This window comes from Marmota marmota, unplaced genomic scaffold, assembly GCF_001458135.2.
Source record: "Marmota marmota marmota unplaced genomic scaffold, marMar, whole genome shotgun sequence".
Classification (NCBI taxonomy): domain Eukaryota; kingdom Metazoa; phylum Chordata; class Mammalia; order Rodentia; family Sciuridae; genus Marmota; species Marmota marmota.
In genome coordinates, this window is record NW_025999874.1 from 230,164 (window position 1) to 251,363 (window position 21,200).

Consider the following 21,200-nt stretch of genomic DNA (forward strand, 5'->3'; position numbering starts at 1 on the left):
TGCTTATGCTTTTATATCACATCTTAAAAAAAAAAAAACACTGCTTAATCCAAGGTCATGCAGATTTTAATGTTCCCTTCTAAGAATTTTAAATCTATTCTGAATTAAGTCTCTTAATTTCATTTTTTAGATTGCTCGTTACTAGTATATACAAATGTAACTGATTTTTTGGATATTGATCTTATATTCTACAACTTTGCTAAACTTGGTTATTACCTCAAACAAATTTTTGTTTTGGTAAAATTTCTTTGGGATTTTCTATATATATAAGATTATGCAATCCATAAATAGAGTTTTCTTTCTTTCTTTCTGTCACAGATGTCTTTTATTTCTATTTCTTACATAACTGCCCTACCTAGAACTTCCATATAGTATTGAATAGAAGTGGCAAGAGTAGACATCCTTGCTCTTAAGACACCTTTCCTGATCTTAAGGGGGTAAGATTTCAGTCTTTAGCATTAAGTATAATTAATGTTAGCTGTGGGTTTTTCTGTCAGTTGAATTTTGTTTGTGAACTGAATTTTGAGAATGCCAACTCATATGGTTGCTCTGAGAATCTAACAAGAAAAGATCGGTGAAGGTGTTTTCAAAACTGTAAAATACCATTTAATTTTAAGATCTTATTCAGTAACTTAGTGTTTTTACTCTGAAAAGTTGGCCCCAAAAGTTGTAAAGAAATCAAAACAATACTGACTCCAGTTCAAAAACAAATTTAAAAAGTGATACACAGAGGGGCTGGGGTTGTGGCTCAGTGGTTGAGCGCTTGCCTAGCATGTGCAAGGCCCTGGGTTCTATCCTCAGCACCACGTAAAAATAAATAAAATAAAGGTATTGTGTCCAACTACAACTAAAAAATATTTTTTTTAAAAAAAAGTGATACACAGAGAATATCAGAAGGTCTAAGGTCTAACAAACTTCAAGGTCTTCAAAGCTGCATGATCTATTGACTTACACCCAAAAGTCTCCACTATAATTATCTAAATTGCCGATTTTGATCTGAATCCCTATTATTAAACATAACTAAAATTTCATGTTATAAAATTTCACACTAAAAATTGTAATACTGTAATATTGAGAAGTTTCTCATTTAATAAATGGAGCTTAATAAATATAAGTAAAATATAATATTATTATTTTCCTATTTTATTCTTTAGAAATAATTCAGTAGAAATAATTATTTACAAATAATTGAGTAAAAAATGGCTGACAGAAGGCAAAAAGGAACTACTAGCCTACTACTCTTTTTTGGAAAGAATATTTTAAAAATATCTAAAATGTACCAGGCACTGTGATAGGTGCAGCAGATACTTAAATTAAAAACAAAGTAGTGATTACTTTTTACATCATTTTTAATATTGAATAGGAATAGTTATAAAATACTAGTAAGATCTAAAACACCATCATACAAGTTTCATGTACCTATCATCCAGTTTAAGAAAAAGAACATTACCATTTCTTTTAAATCAAGTTTTTATTGAAGAAAACATGCATATAGAAAAGTACTTTGTGCTTGGTTCCTTTTATACAAAGTGAACATACCCAGGGACAAAACACCCAATTGGAGAAAGAGGACATTACCAGCATCCCTTACTGTTCCCACTGTCCCTCCTCCCCCAACCATAGATAGCCACAATCTTGATTTCCATCAGAGAGAGAAATCATAGCTTTACCTGTTTTTGAAAATGTCATATAAACAGAATCATACAGCATTTGTTCTTTTGTCTCTGACTTCTACCCTTCATTATGACTGTGATTCATCCATGTCATTGCATACAGCAATATTTTATTCATTTTCATTGCTTTTTATAGCATATACTTTCATATATATCCATTTGTTTCCAGCTTTGAATTACTATGATACTGTTGTTATAAACATGTTTGTATATGTCTTTTGAGTAATATTTGTATACATTTCTTTTGGATATAATCCTTTCCCCTCTCCCAATGAGCAGAGTGACCAGATAATGGACATACTTTCATATGCTCAGTTTTAGCTAATTTTGCCAAAGAGTTTTCCAAAGACATTGTGCTCATTCATTTTCATCCTTATCAACAGTGTATGAGAGTTCCAGTTGCTCCACATCATCACCAATACTTGGACTCTGTTCTTGATCTAACTTTTGGGTGAATGTGAAGTGATATCTCTTTCAGGCTTAAAATTTTTATTTCACTGATGAGTAATGAGTTAATTAAGCACTTAACAAATGCTTCAGACATGGTCATTGTAAAATGCTTCTTTGAATCTTTTGTCCATTTTTATGCTGGCTTTCTGTCATTTTTTAATTACTGATTTGTAGTTCTTTATAAAGTCTAGGTACAAGTCCTGTCAAATATAAGTATTTCAAATTTCTTGTACTCTATGGCCTATCTTCTGTCTGTCTTTAAGTGGTATGTGCTATGGACCGAATTTTGCCTCCTACTCATGACACAACACATAGAAGATTCACATCTACCCATCCCATCCCTTGGACTATTCTGGAGATAGAGCCTTAAGGTGGTAATTAAGGTTAAATGAGAGCAAAAGGATTGGACCCTAATCTGACAGGACTCTGGCCTGATAAGAGGAGAGAGAGAAAAAAATATATATATAAGGACTTGGAAAATATTATTTCTTGTCTTCTGGCTTTCATTATTATAGTCAAGAAATCACCAGATCACCTAGTTATCTGCTGAAGATATTATCTTTTTTTTCTCTGATGGCTTTTAAGACTTCTCTTTCTTTGACATTATGCAGCTTCTTTAAAAGATGTCTCAGGGTGAATTTGTTTTATTTTAACCCTACTCAAGATTCTTTAGGCTTTTCTGAACTTGTGGGCTGGTGTTCTACACCAGTTCCCTGTCATTCTCTCTTCACATACTGCCTTTGCCTCAGTATTTTCCAGGCTTTTCTCCCTAGAATTCTTCCTACTAGACTTGACCTTCTTATTCCCCCTTCTATGTTCTGTAAACTCTTACATTACTTTTCTTTTTTTTTGTTTGTTTCTGTACTTCATTCTGAATGATTTTTTCAGATCTTCCAATTTCCTAACTCTATCTTTAGCTCTAATCTTTTATTAAACTTACACATTGTGTTCTCAATTTCAATTATAACTTTTTTTTTTAAGCCACTGAGTTCTCAATCTCAATTACAGAATAATAGTTTTTCACTTTCAGCTATTTTGCTTGATCTTTTTTTGGGGGGGGGGGGCGGGGGCGGGCGGTGCAGTGCTGGAATCCAACTGAGGGCCTAGCACAGGCTAGGCAAGTGCTGGAGCACCAAGATACACCCCAGCCATCATGTTTGATTCTTTTTCAAATCTACCTGGTCATTTTCAAATACTTGCTCTTCACTTCTATTTTAAATTCTCACTTTCATTCCTGTAAGCATATTAAATGTATGCATTTACGTATATTTGTATCTGCTAATTCCAATATTTGAAGTCTTTGCAATCTGACTGCCCTTCGGTCTTTCTGTTGGCTCTCATTCACTGTGTCTTGTTTCTTTGTGTGTTTTGTGACTCTGAGTTCATATTTCTTACAACTTTATGTTTAGGAATTCTTTAAGTCCCAGGAAGATGAGTTCTCTCATAAGCTTTGTGCTTGCAGCTGCTTAAGCATTCTTGGCACTTTGAGACACTGTCACTTTGTATCACTTTACACTTAATTAATTCCTTAAGACTTCATAACAAGGGGCATAAAGTTGGGATTCAAATCTGCATGGAGGTCAACCTAGGGGTGAAAATTCTCAGGGTAATTTTTTTTTTTTAACCCTACCTAGCAACATCAAAGTTGGAGATAGAAGATTTCCCTGAATGGTGACAGTAGAATGAATCAGACATAACTTTCCTATATTCATATATGGATACATGACCAATGTAACTCCACATCATGTACTCCACATCAAGATTGGGATCCCAATTAGAATAAGTTATACTCCATATGTGTATAATATATAAAACTACATTCTACTGTCATGTATATCTAAAAAGGACAAATTTTTAAAATATTTTTTTAAAAAAAGAGAAAATTGTCCCTGGATGGGAAAAGTTTATTCTTTGTCCACATTTGTTACAAGAGATAGCCCCTTGAGATACCATCTTTACTGAGGGGTTTCTATCATAAAACTTACTAACTTTTATCTCTGTTCTCTTGAGTTTCTTGAGAAGGAAGCACAACCAAATTTATAAATATCTTCAAAGCAAAAATACTTGGCTTACATCTCTGAGTTTCCACTTTCACCTTGTTTTGATTATTCTTTACTTTCTGACCAGTAAGCTCTATGAACTCAATTTTTAATTTTTTTTAACCTAGCATTTTAAATTTTTCAGTCAGGGAACCTAATCTAGTATATTACAATAAATAATAGGCTTTCTTAAATATTAGAAAATTAGTTATAAGTGAAAGTATTAAAAGGCAGAAAAAACAATAACATTGAAACCTAAAAAAAAGTTTGCACATATATTTGGAAAAAAAATCTACAACTAACTTGTAGAGCTTGATATATAAAGTCAATGGTTCTCAACTTCACCTTGTAGCAGAATCACCTGGAGAACTTGTTAAGAGACTGCTAGGCAGGGTGCAGTAAGGACATGCCTATTATCCCAGCTACTACTGTCTCAAAAATAAAACAAAAAGGGGGTCTGGGGTCGTGGCTCAGTGGTACAGTGCTTGACTGCACCACATTGCAGACATGGTAATAAAAAATCATTTATTGAGGTATTCAGAAATAAATGTCATGTTCATTCATTGAACAATCATTTACTGAATAACAACTCCATGCCAGGCTCCTTTCTAAACAAGGGGAACCAAATCTGTTATCATCTCACAAAATTTTGTCATTATTATTCTCTAAGAGGAAAGTAGCTAGGATAATTAATTTTTTTTAAATTCCCAATACAGAGGTTTTTTTTTTTTTTTGAAGACCCACAGTTAGTGATAATTCCTATTTTCATTGCTTGTCAAATCAACCACAAAGTGTTATTTATCCATAAACACATAACATTAAAAATACTTTGCAATAAAAAAAATGAAGCCCCAAAATGCTCTTTTCTAGTGATTTTTAAAATAAAGGTTAGATTTCAAAAGTTACTAATTTATTTCTTACCTGAAATTAATAACTTTCCTATCCATCAGCACATTCACGCCTCATTCTGAATATAGGAAAGGACCAAAATACCCTGCATTACTCATAAACAGCTGATGTTAATTCATATGGTTTCAAATTTATAGCTCATAATTTTGAAAAATTTTTAGCACTTTTTGGCTAACAATAAATCAAAACATAAAGTTAAGGAAAAAAAAAAAGCTTCCTAAAGTTATTCAGCTGAATTTTATTGAAGTACTCTTTGTGTCAGCCCTTGTAAAATATGAGGAAAAAAGGTCAAAATCAAAAGCAATAAATAGTGTACATTTTCTTTAAAAGGAAGAGAGATTAGGTTGCTTCTAAAATTTACATGGAAAATGGCCAAAAAATACAAAATTAAGAAAAACGTGGGTTAGCAAGAAAAATTTTAAAGCTGTGGCCACTAAGACAGTGCTACCTATACATATTTTAACAAATAAAATAATGTAACAGGGTAAGTAGAGTCCAGAGTCAGACCCACACATATTGGAACTGGATTTAAAATAGAGATAGCATTACAAACCAGTGGGGGGAAAGAATGGACTCAATAAGTGATAGTGGGACAATTGATTATACATGTGGAAAAGATAAAATTAGCTTTATAATTCACACTGAACACAAAATCAAGTTCCAGTTGAATTAATCAACAAAATGTGGAAAATAAAATTTTAAACTTTTTTTAAAAATATTTTTATTAGTTATTGATGGGCCTTTATTTATTTATATGTGATGCTGAGACTTGAACCCAGTGCCCTGCACATGCTCAGCAAGCGCTCTGCCACTGAGCCACAACCCCAGCCCTAAAATTTTAAACTTTAAAAAAAAAAACTTTTATAGTCTCAGGATGAGGTAAGATTTCCTGAAAAACACACAAAAGCATCAATCTTATGTTTTAAAAAAAAGTTAATTATAACTATAATAAAACTTATATCTAAAACTATGAACAATATGAATAAAATCACCTGGAAGAAGCTATTTGCAACAAACAAAGGACTAGAATCCAAAACATGCCCTACTCCAGCCACCAAGAAAAAGGAAAAACTACAAATCAGTAAACAAACAAACAAAACCCAACCAAAAAAATGGGCAAAAACTATACAATAATTTATAGAAAAGAAAACTGTCAATGACCAATAGAAAAAATGCTCAATCTCACTAATAATCAGGAAAAAATGCAAAATTTAAACAAGATAAATATTGAAAAAGTTAAAATGTCTGTAATATTAAATATTGAAGAGAGTATGAGTAACAGGCACTCATATACTGCTAACGAGAGTGTAAACTAGAATAACTAAGTAAAAATGAATATAACTTTTCCCCAGTAATTCTACCTCTAGACATATACTCAAAAGAAACTCTTGCTGTGCGTGGAGCAGTGGCTCATGCCTCTAATCCAAGCAACTCCAGCAGCTGAGGCAGGAGGATCATGAGTTCAAAGCCAGCCTCAGCAACTTATCAAGGCCTTAAAGCAATTCAGCGAGACCCTGTCTCTAAATTTTTTTTTTTTAAGGGCTGGGGATGTGGCTCAGTGGTTAAGCGCCCCTAGGCTCAATCCCTGGTACCAAAAAAAAAAAAAAAAAAAAAAAAAAAAAAAAANTGTGTGGAAGGGGCGCAGGTATGTGTACACAGCTGTAATTCCAGCTACTTGGGAGAACAGAGGCAAAGATTGTAAATTCAAGGTCACCTGGGCAATTTAGCGAAAACCCATGTCTCGAAAAAATAAAAAGGGCTGGGGATGCAAACTCAGTGGTAGTGTACTCTAGGGGTCATCCCCAGTATCCAAAAAAAAAAAAAAAAAAACAAGAAGAAGAAGAAAAGATCTAAAGCAAATATCACAGTTGATAATTCTTAAGTGTGAGTGATCACATGAATATGTTATATTATTTGTTGTACTTTTCATCATGTTGGTATCTCTTAAACTGTATATGAATTATACTTGTTTAAAATGCTTAGAGCTTCTGAAAATAGTTAAAGCCACAGAAGGAATATTCAGCTCAGCTTTCATCATAAAAGCTAAGTTGGAAATTATGAGGTTAAACTACTAGGAAACTGAAGTCAGTGTAAGGTAGGTCTCGGAGTCCTATCAAGAATATAATACTAAAAGATGAAAAGGATCTAAGAGATTTTTACTTAAAATATCATACCATACATGCATTTAGGTTCAATAAAACAATTGCCCAGGGTAGGGATGTTCAACAACAGCACTATAGCAAGTGTTCAGTGTACTGTTCACTGGCCAATTTAAGAATTTTCAATAGTAAAATAATATACTTTCACCTTATACCTTTGCACCTTAACTTAAATACTTGAAAAAAAGAATAATTCTGTGGAGTGTGGTTGTGCATGCCTATAATCTCAGCAATTAGGGAGGCTGAGGTAGGAAGAATAAGTTTGAGGTCAGCATCAGCAACTTAGCAAGGCCTTTTTTTTTTTTTTTTTTTCAAAAATTAAAAGAGCAAGGGATGTGGCTCAGTAGTAAAGTGTTCCTGGGGTTGGTTCAATCCTTAGACTGCAAAAAATAATTTTTTAATTAAAAAAAAAAAGAAGGAAGAAAAGGAAAAAGAATAAATCCACTCCATTCTAAGCATGAATTCCTCTGGGTTTCAGATAAAAGCTATCTAATGGTGTTTTAAAGAATTAATTTTTGTGTGTGTGAGTGTGCTAGGGATTGAACCCAGGGCATTTTACCACTGAGCTACATCCCCAGCCATTCTTTATAATGATGATGATGATGATGATGATGATGATAATAATAATAATATAATTTTTGCAATAGGGTCTCACTAAGTTGCTGAGTCTGGCCTCAAACTTGCAATTCTCCTGCCTTAGCCTTCTGAGCCACTGCACCCAGCAAGAATTCAACTTTATTTTCTAAAATTTATTGCATTTGAAGACTTTAAAAAAATTTTTTTTAGTTGCAGATGGACACAATACCTTTATTTTATTTATTTATTTTTATGTGGTGCTGAGGATCAAACCCAGTGCCTAACACATGCTAGGCAAGTGCTTTACCATGAGCTACAGCCCCAGCCTGCATCTGACTTTTTAAATCTCAATTAAATTAGTAAACAAAAACAATAACTAATGCATATAAACTGCATAAAGTTGATATGCTTTGGATAGCAAAACTTTTATTTAGGAAATAAGACTATCAAACATTTTATAGTATTTGTTTTGATTTGTGTCACTGCACATGAGTTATTACCAATTTACAGCTTAGAGTTCCAAAAATTCATCTGGAGATTGGTTAGTTGGTAATGATATAATTTACCCATAAAGTGTTATAAATGACTAAATTTTAAACAAATCTACAAAAGCTTCTTCAGTATCCCAATAATGAACACTGGCCCATCCTCGTCAAAGCATTGGATTAGGTAAAATTTTTCCTATAACAACTGTCAACTCCTAAGAGAGTTCACTCCCTTAGGTTCCTATGTAATATAATCTCTCTCACATTTCTTCTCAACAGATTATCTCAATGAGATTTAAGGACTTAGGAAGAGATCCACTGGTTTTATTTGCATTCATGTGTATATATTTTTACAAAGGCTTGTTGTTGTTGTTTATAAAAACATTTCTTCTTTTCTTCTCTATTTCAGTAGTAGGTAGGTGGTACTGTATAAAGTATGAGAAAGCAACTGTCAAGGAGAGCAGTTTTATTAGGGAACCTCCTCCTACCCAGAATCAGCTCTTTCCTAAACTATGACTGCTGCACTTTGGATTCCATCGTCCTCTACTTTTGATTCCACAGTTCCAGAGCAGCTGAAGCCTGAGACTTCTGAAAGAGGATGTATGTGGAGGCCTGGAGCAGTGGCAGCCATCTGTCTACGCTACTCTTTCATGAAAAAGAGTCAATATTTAAATGTAAGCAATGAAAAATATAAGTTTAGAATCTGCTTTATTACTAACAATTTTTTTTAATTTAAATGGGTACGAAAACTTATCACCTAATTGAATCTTTTTGAGATGCCAAATCAATTGTTTTATTATAAAATGTGAACAACTTACCATTTTATATTTTTATCATACAATAAATTCACAAATGACAAAATTCTTGTTTTTTAGGTTCTTTACTTCTCAGATTAGAGACTTTAATATATTTAGGAATTAATCAAATTCTGATGACACAGATGGTAATAATGCTGAATAATATAACACTTCATTCCTCAGCACTTTCTCAAATGAACTATGGTGTTGTTGGCCAGAAAGTCAAGGACAAGATAAACAAGTTACTAATACTATCAATGGCAATAATCAGCAATAGAAAAAAAATCCTCAGTTATACAAAAAATATAAATACTATTTACAAGACAATGTCAGAATGCCAAAATTAACCAAATATAACTCAAAATATCTTTTCTCCCACAAAAGGGAAATACAGAAGCCATTTTAAGAGTATTGCAGATGAAAAGACAATATTTAAAAAGTATTGTAGCAAGATGAACTCTTAAGCACCAATAAGTAGTTTAGCCTAAAAAAATAAGGCTCTCAGAAGAATTGATAGACAGAGATAGGCCAAAATTATTCAAATTTTCCAAAAGATAGAAGGTAAATTCTACAAATTAAATTTTGATATCAAAATCCAAAAAGTTCTAGGTAAAGTAAATCTAGTCTTAATTATGTCCTTGAAACTAATTTGGTGAACAAGGAAACAGTGTCAAATTGACCTGAGTTCAAATCCTGATCCTGCTTCTTGAGAATTACATGAACTTGACAAATTACTTAGCGCACGCACCTGCCTCTCCCTCCTTCCTCCGCCTCAGTATAACAAAGATAATATTACCTACCTTACAGGATTGATTTCTCAGGCAAATGAGGAGAGATCACTAAGAGCAAGCTCAAGGTCAAACTCTGACCCTGTCTTATTCTACAGTTTATAAATTACTTGAATGTAGACACAGAAATTAAGATTATTAAACCTACAGATGAAACAAAACTGGAAGAGAAAATTATTTTGTTCCTAACATGAAGAAATTAAGACCTTCAACAAGTAGCAGACATGCCCTGACCTAAAAAGAATTAACTGTAAAGGGGTAGGTCATGCATTTAGGTTCAAAAAAACAATTGCCCAATACTCAGAATGGGGGTGGAAGAGCTTATTTTAAACGTGAGAGCTGGGCACAGTGGCGCATGCCTGTAATCCCAGCAATTTAGTAAGACCCCTTTTCAAAATAGAAAATAAAAAGGGGTGGGGATATAGCTCAGTGGGTTCAATCCCCAGTACCCCCCCACACACACACACACATGCACACACACACAAGAATGTTAGAGTTTTGTTTGCAAACAACGTATGAGCCAAGAGTGTGATTTATTGCAGGAAAAAAAGCTAAAACAATTTTAACCTATATTAATAATGGTAGTGTCCAGATCAAGGAAATAATAGTTCAAGTACATTCTTTTCTGATCATCATGTTCCACCACTGTAGACACCTTTTAGAAGAAAGGCTGACAAAAGTATTTCCAAAGGAAGATAACCTAAATGATTAAGGGTCTGAAATACTGGATATGTGATGAATTGGGGATGTTTACTTGCATATTTGAAAATCTGAAGGGATTTGGAACCTGTCTTCAAATATTGGAGAAGCTATCATATAGAAAAGAAATTCGGGCTGGGGATGTGGCTCAAGCGGTAGCGCGCTCGCCTGGCATGCGTGCGGCCCGGGTTCGATCCCCAGCACCACATACAAAGATGTTGTGTCCACCGATAACTAAAAAATAATAAATTTAAAAAAAAAGAAATTCCATGTAGTTCTATGCAGCTTTAAACAGCAGAAATAATACCTATGTGTAAAAGTTACATGGAAACCTCCATGTAAAAAAGACCTTTTGTACACAGCTGTGTGACACTAAAATGGGCTAGCTGTAGGGTGACGCACCATTGCAATAATTTGGATGCTGAATGTCCCCCAAAGGTACACATGTTAAAAGGCTTGGTCCCCAGGATGGCTCTATTGGGAGATGTTGTGGACCTGGAGTAGGTGGGATCACATTAGGTCATTGGGGATGCGCCCTTAAAAGGAACTGTGGGAGCCAAATGACTTCCTCTCTTTGCTTCCTGGCTGGTGAAGTGAGCAGTTTTGCTCTGTCCAACATTCTTGCCATGATGTGCTGCCTCACCACAGGCCAAAACAGTGGGGTCAGTGGATCATGGACTGGAATTGCCGAAACTGTGAGCCAAAAATGAGTCTTTTCTCTTGTTAAGTTAATTATTTCAGGCATTTTTTATAGTGATGGAAAGCTGCCTAACACAACCCCCTATTACCTGAGCATTCAAATAGACAGTAGGCTCATGGTCAACAAAATGTGTTGAGCAGATGATCATGATGAAGTGTACCTACAGTCCCAGCCACTCATGAAGCTGAGCTGAGAGGGTGGCTTAAGCCCCGGAGTTCAAGACCAGCCTAGGCAACATAGTGAAAATCGATCTCTCTCTCTCTCTCTCTCTCTCTCTCATACCAGGAATTGAACAGGGCACTTAACAACTGAGCCACATATCCAGCCCTTTTAATTTTTTATTTTGAGACATGTTCTCAGTAGGGTGCTTACAACCTCGCTAAATTGCTGAGGCTGGCTTTGAACCTGCAATCCTTCTGCCTCAGCCTCCCAAATAGCTGGGATTACAAGTGTGTGCTACCACACCCAGTGTGAGAACTCATCTTAAAAAAAAAGCTTCCTGAGTGACAGGAGGTGTGCAAAGCACAGATGATGATGAGTAAATGACCAGCACAATCTCTTCTACTCTCATGGAAGGTAAAGTCTACTGCGCAAGGCAAATAATAACACTAATACATTTTCAGTGAGAAAGATAAATCCCTAAGGAAGGAACACAGTTTTTCAAGCGTATGTAACAAAAGATCCTAACTTACAGTGTGAGGTCAGGTTTCCCCTGCGTGATCTCTGAATGAGAGGCAAATGGTTAAGGGCAGAACATTACAGTGAAAGGAAAAAGCACAAGCAAAGACCTGTGGAAAGAGAAACTACTGTAGGTTCAAGGAATTGAAAGGTTTATATAACCTGAGCACAGACAGTAAAGGAGTGAATGAAAAGAAGCAGGGGAAAACCACAAAGAGCCTTGAAGGCCTTGTTAAGTATTTGATCTTCTCCCAAAAGTAATGGGATGCTACTGAGGAGGAATTTAAGTACCAATTGGCACAGAAAGGAACCATCAATGTGGAGAATGAATTGGAAATGAGCCAGAATGTCAAAAGGAGACCACTCAGGAGCTTCCTGCAGTAGTCCATACCAGAAAGGAGAGGAGTTTGGGAAAAGAAGGTAGTAATTAAAATGTAGAAAGGTGCACTTATTGGAGAGAGTTTGGGGAAGTTAAATGATAGAAAATGGGTGACCAGGCCAGGGGATGATTTCAGTAGTTGGATATGGTTTAAAGCAAAAATGCTCCTGATTCTTTGGCCCTAATTAAATACCTTTTTTGTTGGGGAGGCATAATTAATTCAGTAATTATTTTACTGGGAATGCAGAGGAGGATATAGATAAGAGGTATAAAAGGTGGACCACACTCCCCACCCCCATTTTGCAGATTACATAACTGGATGGATGGCAGTACCATTCAATGAAGTAGGAAATAGGAAGATAAAAAGTTAGGTGGGCTAAGACCTTGGATTCAGATTTGAGCAAGCTGAATTTCAGTGGCCTTGGTTTTAAATAGGCAATCTAACATAATTAATTTAGAACTTAAAGGACAGGTCTAGGCTAGGAATAAAATATTGAGAATCACTGACATGTAGATAGTTGTAGCTATGGGTCTAGAAGGGATTATCTAAGGAGAAAACAGAGTGAGGAGAGAGCCTTTGAGGAATAATAGCATTGAATAACTGGGTAGAGGAGGGTGAGTCTGCAAGAGAGAGTATGAGTCAAAACAGAAACAAAGCATCAGAGAAGCCATGGAAAGAGTGTCTTCCATTAAAGAGGCAATGGTCAACAATCCCAAGTACATATAGGAGGATTGAAAAGTATCAATTAAGTTTAGGGACACGTTTCAGTGGAATGACAGAGCCAGAAATCAGACTGCAGTGTTTTGAGAAGTGAGCTGGTAGTAAGTAAATGGGAGACAATAAATACAGAGTCTATCCAAATTTCTAGCTGTAAAATAGGAAGAAAAGGTGACTGGTGTGCAGGTGGAAGGAGAAGCCTGAGTAGGTTAAGAAGAAGTGATTATTCAGGAGAAAGGTTCGGGAGGAGGGAAAAAATGGAATCTGAAATACAGGTCCAGGGACCAGCCTTAGAAAAAACGAGAGGTAATGAAGAAAAGGAAGTGAAAGAGGCTGAATTAGATGACCTTTAAGATCTCTTCTGACTCTAGAATCTCATGACCTACAATTCCCTTTAGGCAGGACATTTGCATATATGCATAAATTTATGCAAACTTATTTAAATATTCTGGTATAAATGAATCAGTCAAGCACATCCTTAGTCCCTAATGACGCAGTTAATGTCCCCAGGTTTATGACCAGTGTAATCTCTGGGCAGGATCCATCCCTCAGAGAGCTTTTAGCTCTCTGCACACTGCAATACAGCACTGGACGGGGGCCCTATCTTTCCTAGCCAAACCCATCCTACACCGCGATTCTGGACGCTAAAGGAGGAAGTAAAATTTAAAACCCTCAAACTATAACATATCTTGCAGTGTTCGAACCGGCTGTCATTTATAAAAACAAAACGCGACACCCCAAATCCATCTCCTCTCCAAGCTAATGCCATTCCTGCCTGACTCCACAGTTGACAGGTCCCCCAGATGGCCGGGGGTTAACCCGAAAACTCATTCGCACCCCGTCGTTCGTACGATCTTTTATTCGTGAAGAACCAGAATGGGGTTCCTGAGGGATCCTTCCCACATCCCTGGCCCCACTGCAGCAGACGGACTCCTCGCAGTCATTCTGGCGGCGCCACCTAATAAGCCCTCCACGGGAGTGCGGAGGAACCCCCAGAGCCCGGAGTCGGAGGGGCTTGGGAGACAAGAGCCGGAGGCTACCTGGACGACCAGGGAACCGAGCCCCAGGGGAGGAAGAGGGAAGATTAAGGAAGGCGCAGGAGACGAGGAAACGAGGGTCACCCTCCAGGAGATGGAGTTTCTGAGGAGGGCTAATCCCCTGCCACCGGCCCCCCTCTCGCCTCAAGCGCTGCTCCGTACCCACGATCCTCCAGCGCCCCATGGCTCAGTTTCATTCCCCCTCCCCGGGCCNGGGGCTTCCCGGCCGGCACTCACCCGGCCCGCCATCTTCGCGGACACGTCCGGCTCCGCGGCTGCAGCTGGGTGCTCGACAGAACCCGCCCCCGCCGCGCGCGCGTCCCCGCCGCCCGCCCTCACGCAAGCGCGCAGCCGCCGTGAGCCCGCGCGCGCCCCCGGCCTAGTCCCCGACGCCCCTCCCCGCTGGGCGCGCGCCGGCTCCACAACGCCATCTTGAAAGCGAGCAGGCTCTGGGCTGCGCTCTCCCGGGTTGATTTTGCAAAGCTCCTCAGTGCTGGCTGTGTTTTCCTGAACTTGTCGCAAGGCCTCTGATGCTGTTAATCGCTTACCTGTTTGCCAACTACAGTTCTCCTTTTAGTGACCTTTTCACTTTAGGCTTCCAGGCCCACTTAAATGTCAGTGTCCCGAGAGACCCCAGCGAGGTTACTGGTCTTCCGCGAGATCAGCAGTGAGAAGTTGGGTCTGAATTCTAATTCCGAAGAGTCCTGGTTTTTCTTTATAGACGCACTGGTCGTCCTAATTCCTGGAAATTGTCAACGTTGACATTTTTATTTAGCTTAGGAAAGCCTGGAAAACTCGTACTTTCTTCAAATTTGAAAGTAAATCGATATTATTTTTATGAATTTGTTAACTTTATGATTAAATCTTTTTATTTATAAAGGCATTTATTTCCCAGTGTTATTTTATTGTAGGCTACGTGATGAATAAAATATGCCCTAAATTCACTTTTTTCTTTTTTTTTTTAACCTCAAGGTTGTCTTCCTATCATAATGTTTCTTCACTGGAATCTCAGAAGAGCACGCTACGAGAGGATGATACTGAGTGAATTCTCTGATGCCTGTACTGCACCAGCTAGCTTATATTTCTCTTCATATTTGCACAGGACAATAAGGAACAATAAGATTTATTTTTTATTTCTCACAGTTAATTAAGGGGGAAAGGGGGAAATTTGTTTTTCCCAAAACAAGGAAGGGAAGGAAAAAATTAAGAGAGCTAAGCACATTTAGTGATTTAAAATTGAGGCGCTGAAGATGGACTAGGGACGGAAGAATTCATTCCAGTTTCATAAACTTTCACACTGAATGGGAGAATCATGGTACTTTGTTGGACAGATCAGATATTAACTAAATAATGAGTGAATCAGAGGGGTTATCAGGAAGAATGGGAAACCAGTCCAATTCTCATCTATTAACTTACAAAACTATAAAAACAACTGGAGTGGGTTGGTGATGTGGCTCAATGGTGAAGTGTTTGCCTAGGATGCTTGAAGCCCTGGGTTCAATCCCCACATAACAACAACAAAAAGAACTAGAAGGCAATGGAAATAATCATGAGGCTTAGATCTTTGTCCTTTCTGGAACTCACCTACTATGTCCCTTCCCAATTCCAAGTCCTAGTTTCCCTATTTGTAAAGTGAGAGGAATAATTAGATAAGCTTGATGGTTGCATCTTAAATTTTTGGTACTTTGAATTTGAACCGTTAAGTCTAAGAGATTTTTGCCCAAAGAATTACCAGATCCAGAAAAGACACTGGCTCTCAGTTCAATTGGCTCTCAGGTCAGAGAATAATGCAAACATATTTACCTATACTACTGGTTTGTTTGTCTGACTTTAGTAGGTAAGTAGATTGCAAGCAGGAATGTCCTCAATCTCTCCAACAAGGAGGAATGTTTATCATCCTGTAAAGATAGGCCTGCTGAAGAGGTTCCAGTGTGACAGCTTATGCTCTTATCTATCCATGGTAAGAAGCCCTTTGTATCTTCCCCCAAATGGTAAAAATTAAATAGAATCACATTAACAGTCTTGCAGGATCTACCAAACAAATTGCAAGCAGATATAGCACTTGTCCTTAAGGTGCTTAGCCTCCAGCAGGAGGCGAAGGACCCGGAGACCTTGTTCCAGATTGTCCATGTGTCTCTGCAGCCCATCTGTGCCTTGCTCTGACATTCAAGGTCTTATTAGAAACAGAGTGGAGCGAATTCTGCATCACCTTCTGAACAGTCCTTGCAGTGATAGTTGATAGGTAACAAATATTTTTGTTCCCTCCTTTTCGGGTAACAACTCCCCCAATTCATTCACTCTTGTCAGACTAGAAACCCTTTTCTTCCCTGGCTAGGAGTGAGGACAGAACCAGGACTCATCAGTCAGATGCTCTCTCCCCCAAACTGTAGTCTCAACTCTCCTTGAGGAAGATAGAAATATCCAGAGCATATATACGCCACGGTGACACCCCAAAGAGATACCCTCTGGTTTTCTAGATCCCTGGAGCTCATTTCTTCTTCTGCAAAATCTGGTTGTTCCCCTTTGTTTTGATTAGTGTAAGTTACTCACTTTCCTTCCCTTCCCCAAAAAACAAAAACACAGGGTCAGGGATATGGCTCAGTGGCACATGAGGCACTGGGTTTGAAAAAACCACAAAGGTACTTTCCTTACAGTGAAAAGATAGGTAAGCCTCCTAACAGAATGATTTTCAATTTAACCTAAAGTATAAATGACTAACATTTTCTAGAGGCTGGAGGGCTTTTGGAGGGGACAAAAGATAGACTAGGGATAGGAAAGTACCTGAAAGGTGGGAAGAGAAGATGATATAATAATGAAATATAAACAGGACCCAGGATAAAGAAGAGTGAAGTGTCAGGGCAGGAGCAGCCTTTTGTGACCCAGTATGATGGTAAAATTTATATGTCAACTTGGTTGGGCCCATGGTGTCCAAATACTTGATTAAATATTTTTCTGGCCATTTCCATAAGGGTGTTTTGAAATGAGGTTTATATTTAAATCTGTGGACTTTGAGTAAAGAAGATTGCTTTCCGTATGTTGTTGAGCCTCATCTAATCAGCAGAAGGCCTGAATAGAACAAAAGGCTAATCTCATCCAGACCAAGAGAGAATTCTCTAGCAGATTACCCTTGGACTAGATCTGCAACTTTTCCCTCCGTCTTCAGCTTGCCAATCTCCTCTATCAGGTTTTGGACTCACCAAGCCTTCACAATCACAAATCAATTCCTTAAAACAAATCGCTTCCTATATATTTACACATCCTACTGGTTCTCTTCCTTTGGAGAACCCTGACAAATATTCTCAGTCTCCTGTCAGTGAGTGACATGGAGTGATTCCAGGCTTTTACACAGTGAAACTTAATATTCCCTTGTTACTATTTGACAGATAACCAGCATTTAAAGATTTGATGACGGTGCATGGATAGAATTTTATGTTCAAATTATGTCCCAACACATTGCCTAATAAGTGCTCCATTGGACTACGGCTGAGTAACATTTTGGTTACATAGAAATTTTGGTTGTAACAACTGTGGTACAGAATTTAACTGAGAGGAAATAAATTTTGCCTGTGTAAATTGAGGAGTGAGGACAATATTAACATAAAAATGAGCTGATTCACTGTAATGCACTTTATTTAACAAAGCAGTGCTTTGTTTTTGGTGCTTTCCATATTAACTGAAAGAGAACTACCTGAGGTCTGTGAGAACTATAGGGTTAAATAAATGGTTTGGGGACAGATAGTTTTCAGTCACTGCAGGACATGCATTTCAAAGGTAGTTCAGCAGGATGGTATGCAGATGTTTCAGGGAACAGTCCTATTCACCACTGCATTGTAACTGTCAGAAGGCATCTGCAGTGTGTGTGTGTGTGTGTGTGTGTGTGTGTGTGTGTGAGAGAGAGAGGGGGGGGGGAAGGGAGGGAGGAAAAGGGAGGAGGATCTGCACTGACTCTTTACAGAAGATGTCATTGTGAGACAAAAATGGTTTTCATGCTGGGCATGATGGTGCACGCCCTAATCCTAGCAGCTCAGGAGGCTGAGACAGGAGGATTGTGAGTTCAAAGCCAGTCTCAGCAAGGGCAAGGCAAAACAAATCTATGAGACCCTATCTCTAAATAAAATACAAAATAGGGCTGGGGATGTTGGCTCAGTGGTTAAGTGCTCCTGAGTTCAATCCCCAGTACAAAAAAAAAAAAAAAAAGGTCTTCATGTTTTCTTGTATTAGTAACTTAATGAAGTAGTCCTCCCAGGAGTAATTGCAATTTAAGAGAATATTACTGGGAAAACAACGGCTACCCTAAGGAATCAAAGCTATAATGGCAAAATTTCAGAGACTGATATTGCATAGGAAGCCATCTGTAGATAGTCTTATTCTTTTTTTTTTTTTTCCCCTTGTATCAGGGATTGAACATTGAACCTAGGGACTTTCTACCAAGGAGCTTCATCCCCAGTCTTCTTATTTCTTATCTTGAGATATGGTTTCACTAAAATTGCCCAGGCTGGCCTCAAACTTGCGATCCTCCTGTCTCAGACTTCCCAGTCACTGGTGTTGTAGGTGCATGTCACCATGCCCAGCAAGAGCCTTATTCCACCTCCAAAGCTAGCCTTCAGGGTCAGCCACCATGCCAGGGCAGCATGCCTTATGATCTCTTAATTTTATAGCCTCACACAATCAGGTTTAGGATGATAGTGTTGCCATATGTTTGTTTTCTGTCAGAAAAACCTATTCCCCAAAATGATGGGTAAGTCAGAGAAGAGAACAAAATGGAGAAAGGATATGGAATTTTGAAAGAAGCAGGATCAGCTGATGCAGTGCAGCATCTAGCTGCAGTCGGGTTTTTGTTTGTTTTAAATGTAGGTGTTTTTATTTTTCCCCCTTTGCAGGATCAAAGACAAACACCTATAGTCACGAAAATCAATTCATTCTGGAAAGCCTGAGTGGGAAGGAGAAATGATAGGATCCTCTGTGGAAGGGAAGGAATGTTGCTATGGAAACCAGATGATCCTTTAGTGCCAGCCCTAATGTAATGCATTTGCCAGGCTGACTAACCCCGCATGTTCACATCGTGGGGCTGGAAAGCTGCCAGCTGCCTGAATCCCTTTGGAAAGGGAGTTTTCCCATATTGGTCTGATGAGCTTTTCTGCATCTTGAGAAAATGAAGTCAGAGTCTCCTGGGAGGGCTGAGTTGCCTAGAACCTAAAGATGCTAGAAGCCTTCAAGTCATTGCTGATTGGGGTGATGACACTGACTGCTAGGTGTATCTTTCGGTTTCTCCTAAAGGTAGATGAGTTTCTTAGAGGGCTGTTTCTTAGGTAAAGGATATGTACAGAATGGCTTCCCAAAAGAGAGGGATGGCAGTCCCTGAGTGGAAGTTGACCAGACTAGAGGAATAAGCTTACTGATATCTGGAGGTAGGTAGTCTGGGTATAATCTTGTTTTCTGGTGCTGGGGGTTGAACCCAGGACCTCATGCATACTAGGCACATGCTGTACCACCAAACTACACCCCTACCTGACTTTTAAAGCCCCTAAACTTCAGTGTTTTATATGAGAATTGGTTATCACAGAGTACCTACACATTCTACAGCTGATCCAGCAGATACACAGTAAATACTTATTACCACACCATTGCTACTATTACTACAATTAATCCCAATAACACTATTAACCAATTTTAAAGCTTGACACAGGGCTAGGGCTGGGGCTGAGGCTCAACAGTAGAGTGCTCACCTAACACATGTGAGGCGCTGGGTTCGATCCACCACATAAAAACAAATAACTTAAAAAAAAAAAAAAAAGGTATTGTGTCCAACTACAACTAAAAAAAAAAAAAAGTGACATAGAGTGGGGAGCTTCCTCCAAATAAAAGATTCTTAGCATGAAATTCTCCCCCTGCTTTTCCCAAGAGCACTTGGGTGATATGTTAAAGGCTTGGTCCCCATTGTGTGGTGCCATTGGGAGATGGTGGACTCTTTAAGCGGTGGGGCCTATGGGAACTTCAAGATCATTGTGGGTATGCTCTTCAAAGGGCTAGCAGGACCCCAGTTTCTTCCTTTCTTGCTCATTCTCTTTCTCTTTGCTCCTGGCCAAGAAGTGAACTGGCTTCTTTGGTCACATACTCCTGCCATGATATATTGTGCTGCCACAGGCCCAAAGCAGCAGGGCCAATCTGCCATTGACTGAAAGCTCCAAAACCATGAGCCAAAGTAAACCATTCCTCTTTTTAAGTTAATCATTGCAGATATTTTGTTATAGTAATGCAAAAGTGACCAACACAAATATACATGTATAAAAGTTATACATTATTGTGTGTATGTTCATCTGATTGTAATTATTCCACAACCAAATGTGACATAGTCAGGGACTTTGTTTTATTCAGGCTTACTGCAGACCTTGGGAAAATAATGAGTATTCTCAGGTTGTCAGAAGTGTAGGGATAAATTTCCATCATTATCCACTCCAAAATTCTTTCTGTAGATACAAACAATGGTAGGTAAAAATTTTCCCTTTGCTATTTCAGCTTTTTTTCAGGTTATGATGACCCCATTCAAACAAACAACCTTCAGAGTTGCTAACAAAACAATTTTACATCTTTGCCTTGGAAATCAATAGATTTTCAAGTTAGCAAAAAATAAATAAATAGATAGATTAATAAATAAACAAAACCTTTCCATTTATGTATAATATGTCAAAATACATTCTACTGTCATGTATCTCCAAAAAGAACAATGACAACAAAAGACCTAAGTCCGGTGATTGGACAAAAAACAAAACAAAATTCACGTGTGTGTGTGTGTGTGTGTGTGTGTGTTTTTCTGGGAATTGAACCCAGAGGTGCTCTACCTCTGAGCTAAATAAAGGCAATGGAATTTTATTGAGTTCTAAAAGACAATGAGCTATCAAGCCATAAAGAGACAAGGAGGAAACTTAAATACATATTACTAGGTGAAAGAAGCCAATCTGAAAAAGCTACATATTACATTGTTTCAACAATATGACATTCTGGAAAAGGCAGAACTATGCAGACAGTAAGTAAAAAGATTAGCAGTTTTCAGGGATTAATGGAGAGGGAAGAAGTATGAACAGGTGGAACACAGAGGATTTTTAGGGAAGTGAA

The 21,200-nt window shown here is 37.9% G+C and overlaps 1 protein-coding gene across 2 annotated transcripts in view; it reads right to left on the reverse strand.

Moving 5' to 3' along the window:
• The window catches only part of Nsf (N-ethylmaleimide sensitive factor, vesicle fusing ATPase), a 148,405-nt gene extending 133,978 nt beyond the window's left edge, over window positions 1-14,427 (reverse strand). For both annotated transcript variants that reach the window (XM_015507206.2, XM_048786317.1), the window contains exon 1: window positions 14,325-14,427. In XM_015507206.2, the coding sequence (XP_015362692.1) occupies window positions 14,325-14,336 (12 nt within the window). In that variant the 5' untranslated portion in view covers window positions 14,337-14,427. The remainder of the gene's footprint in view (window positions 1-14,324) is intronic.
• Window positions 14,428-21,200: the final 6,773 nt, after the last annotated feature.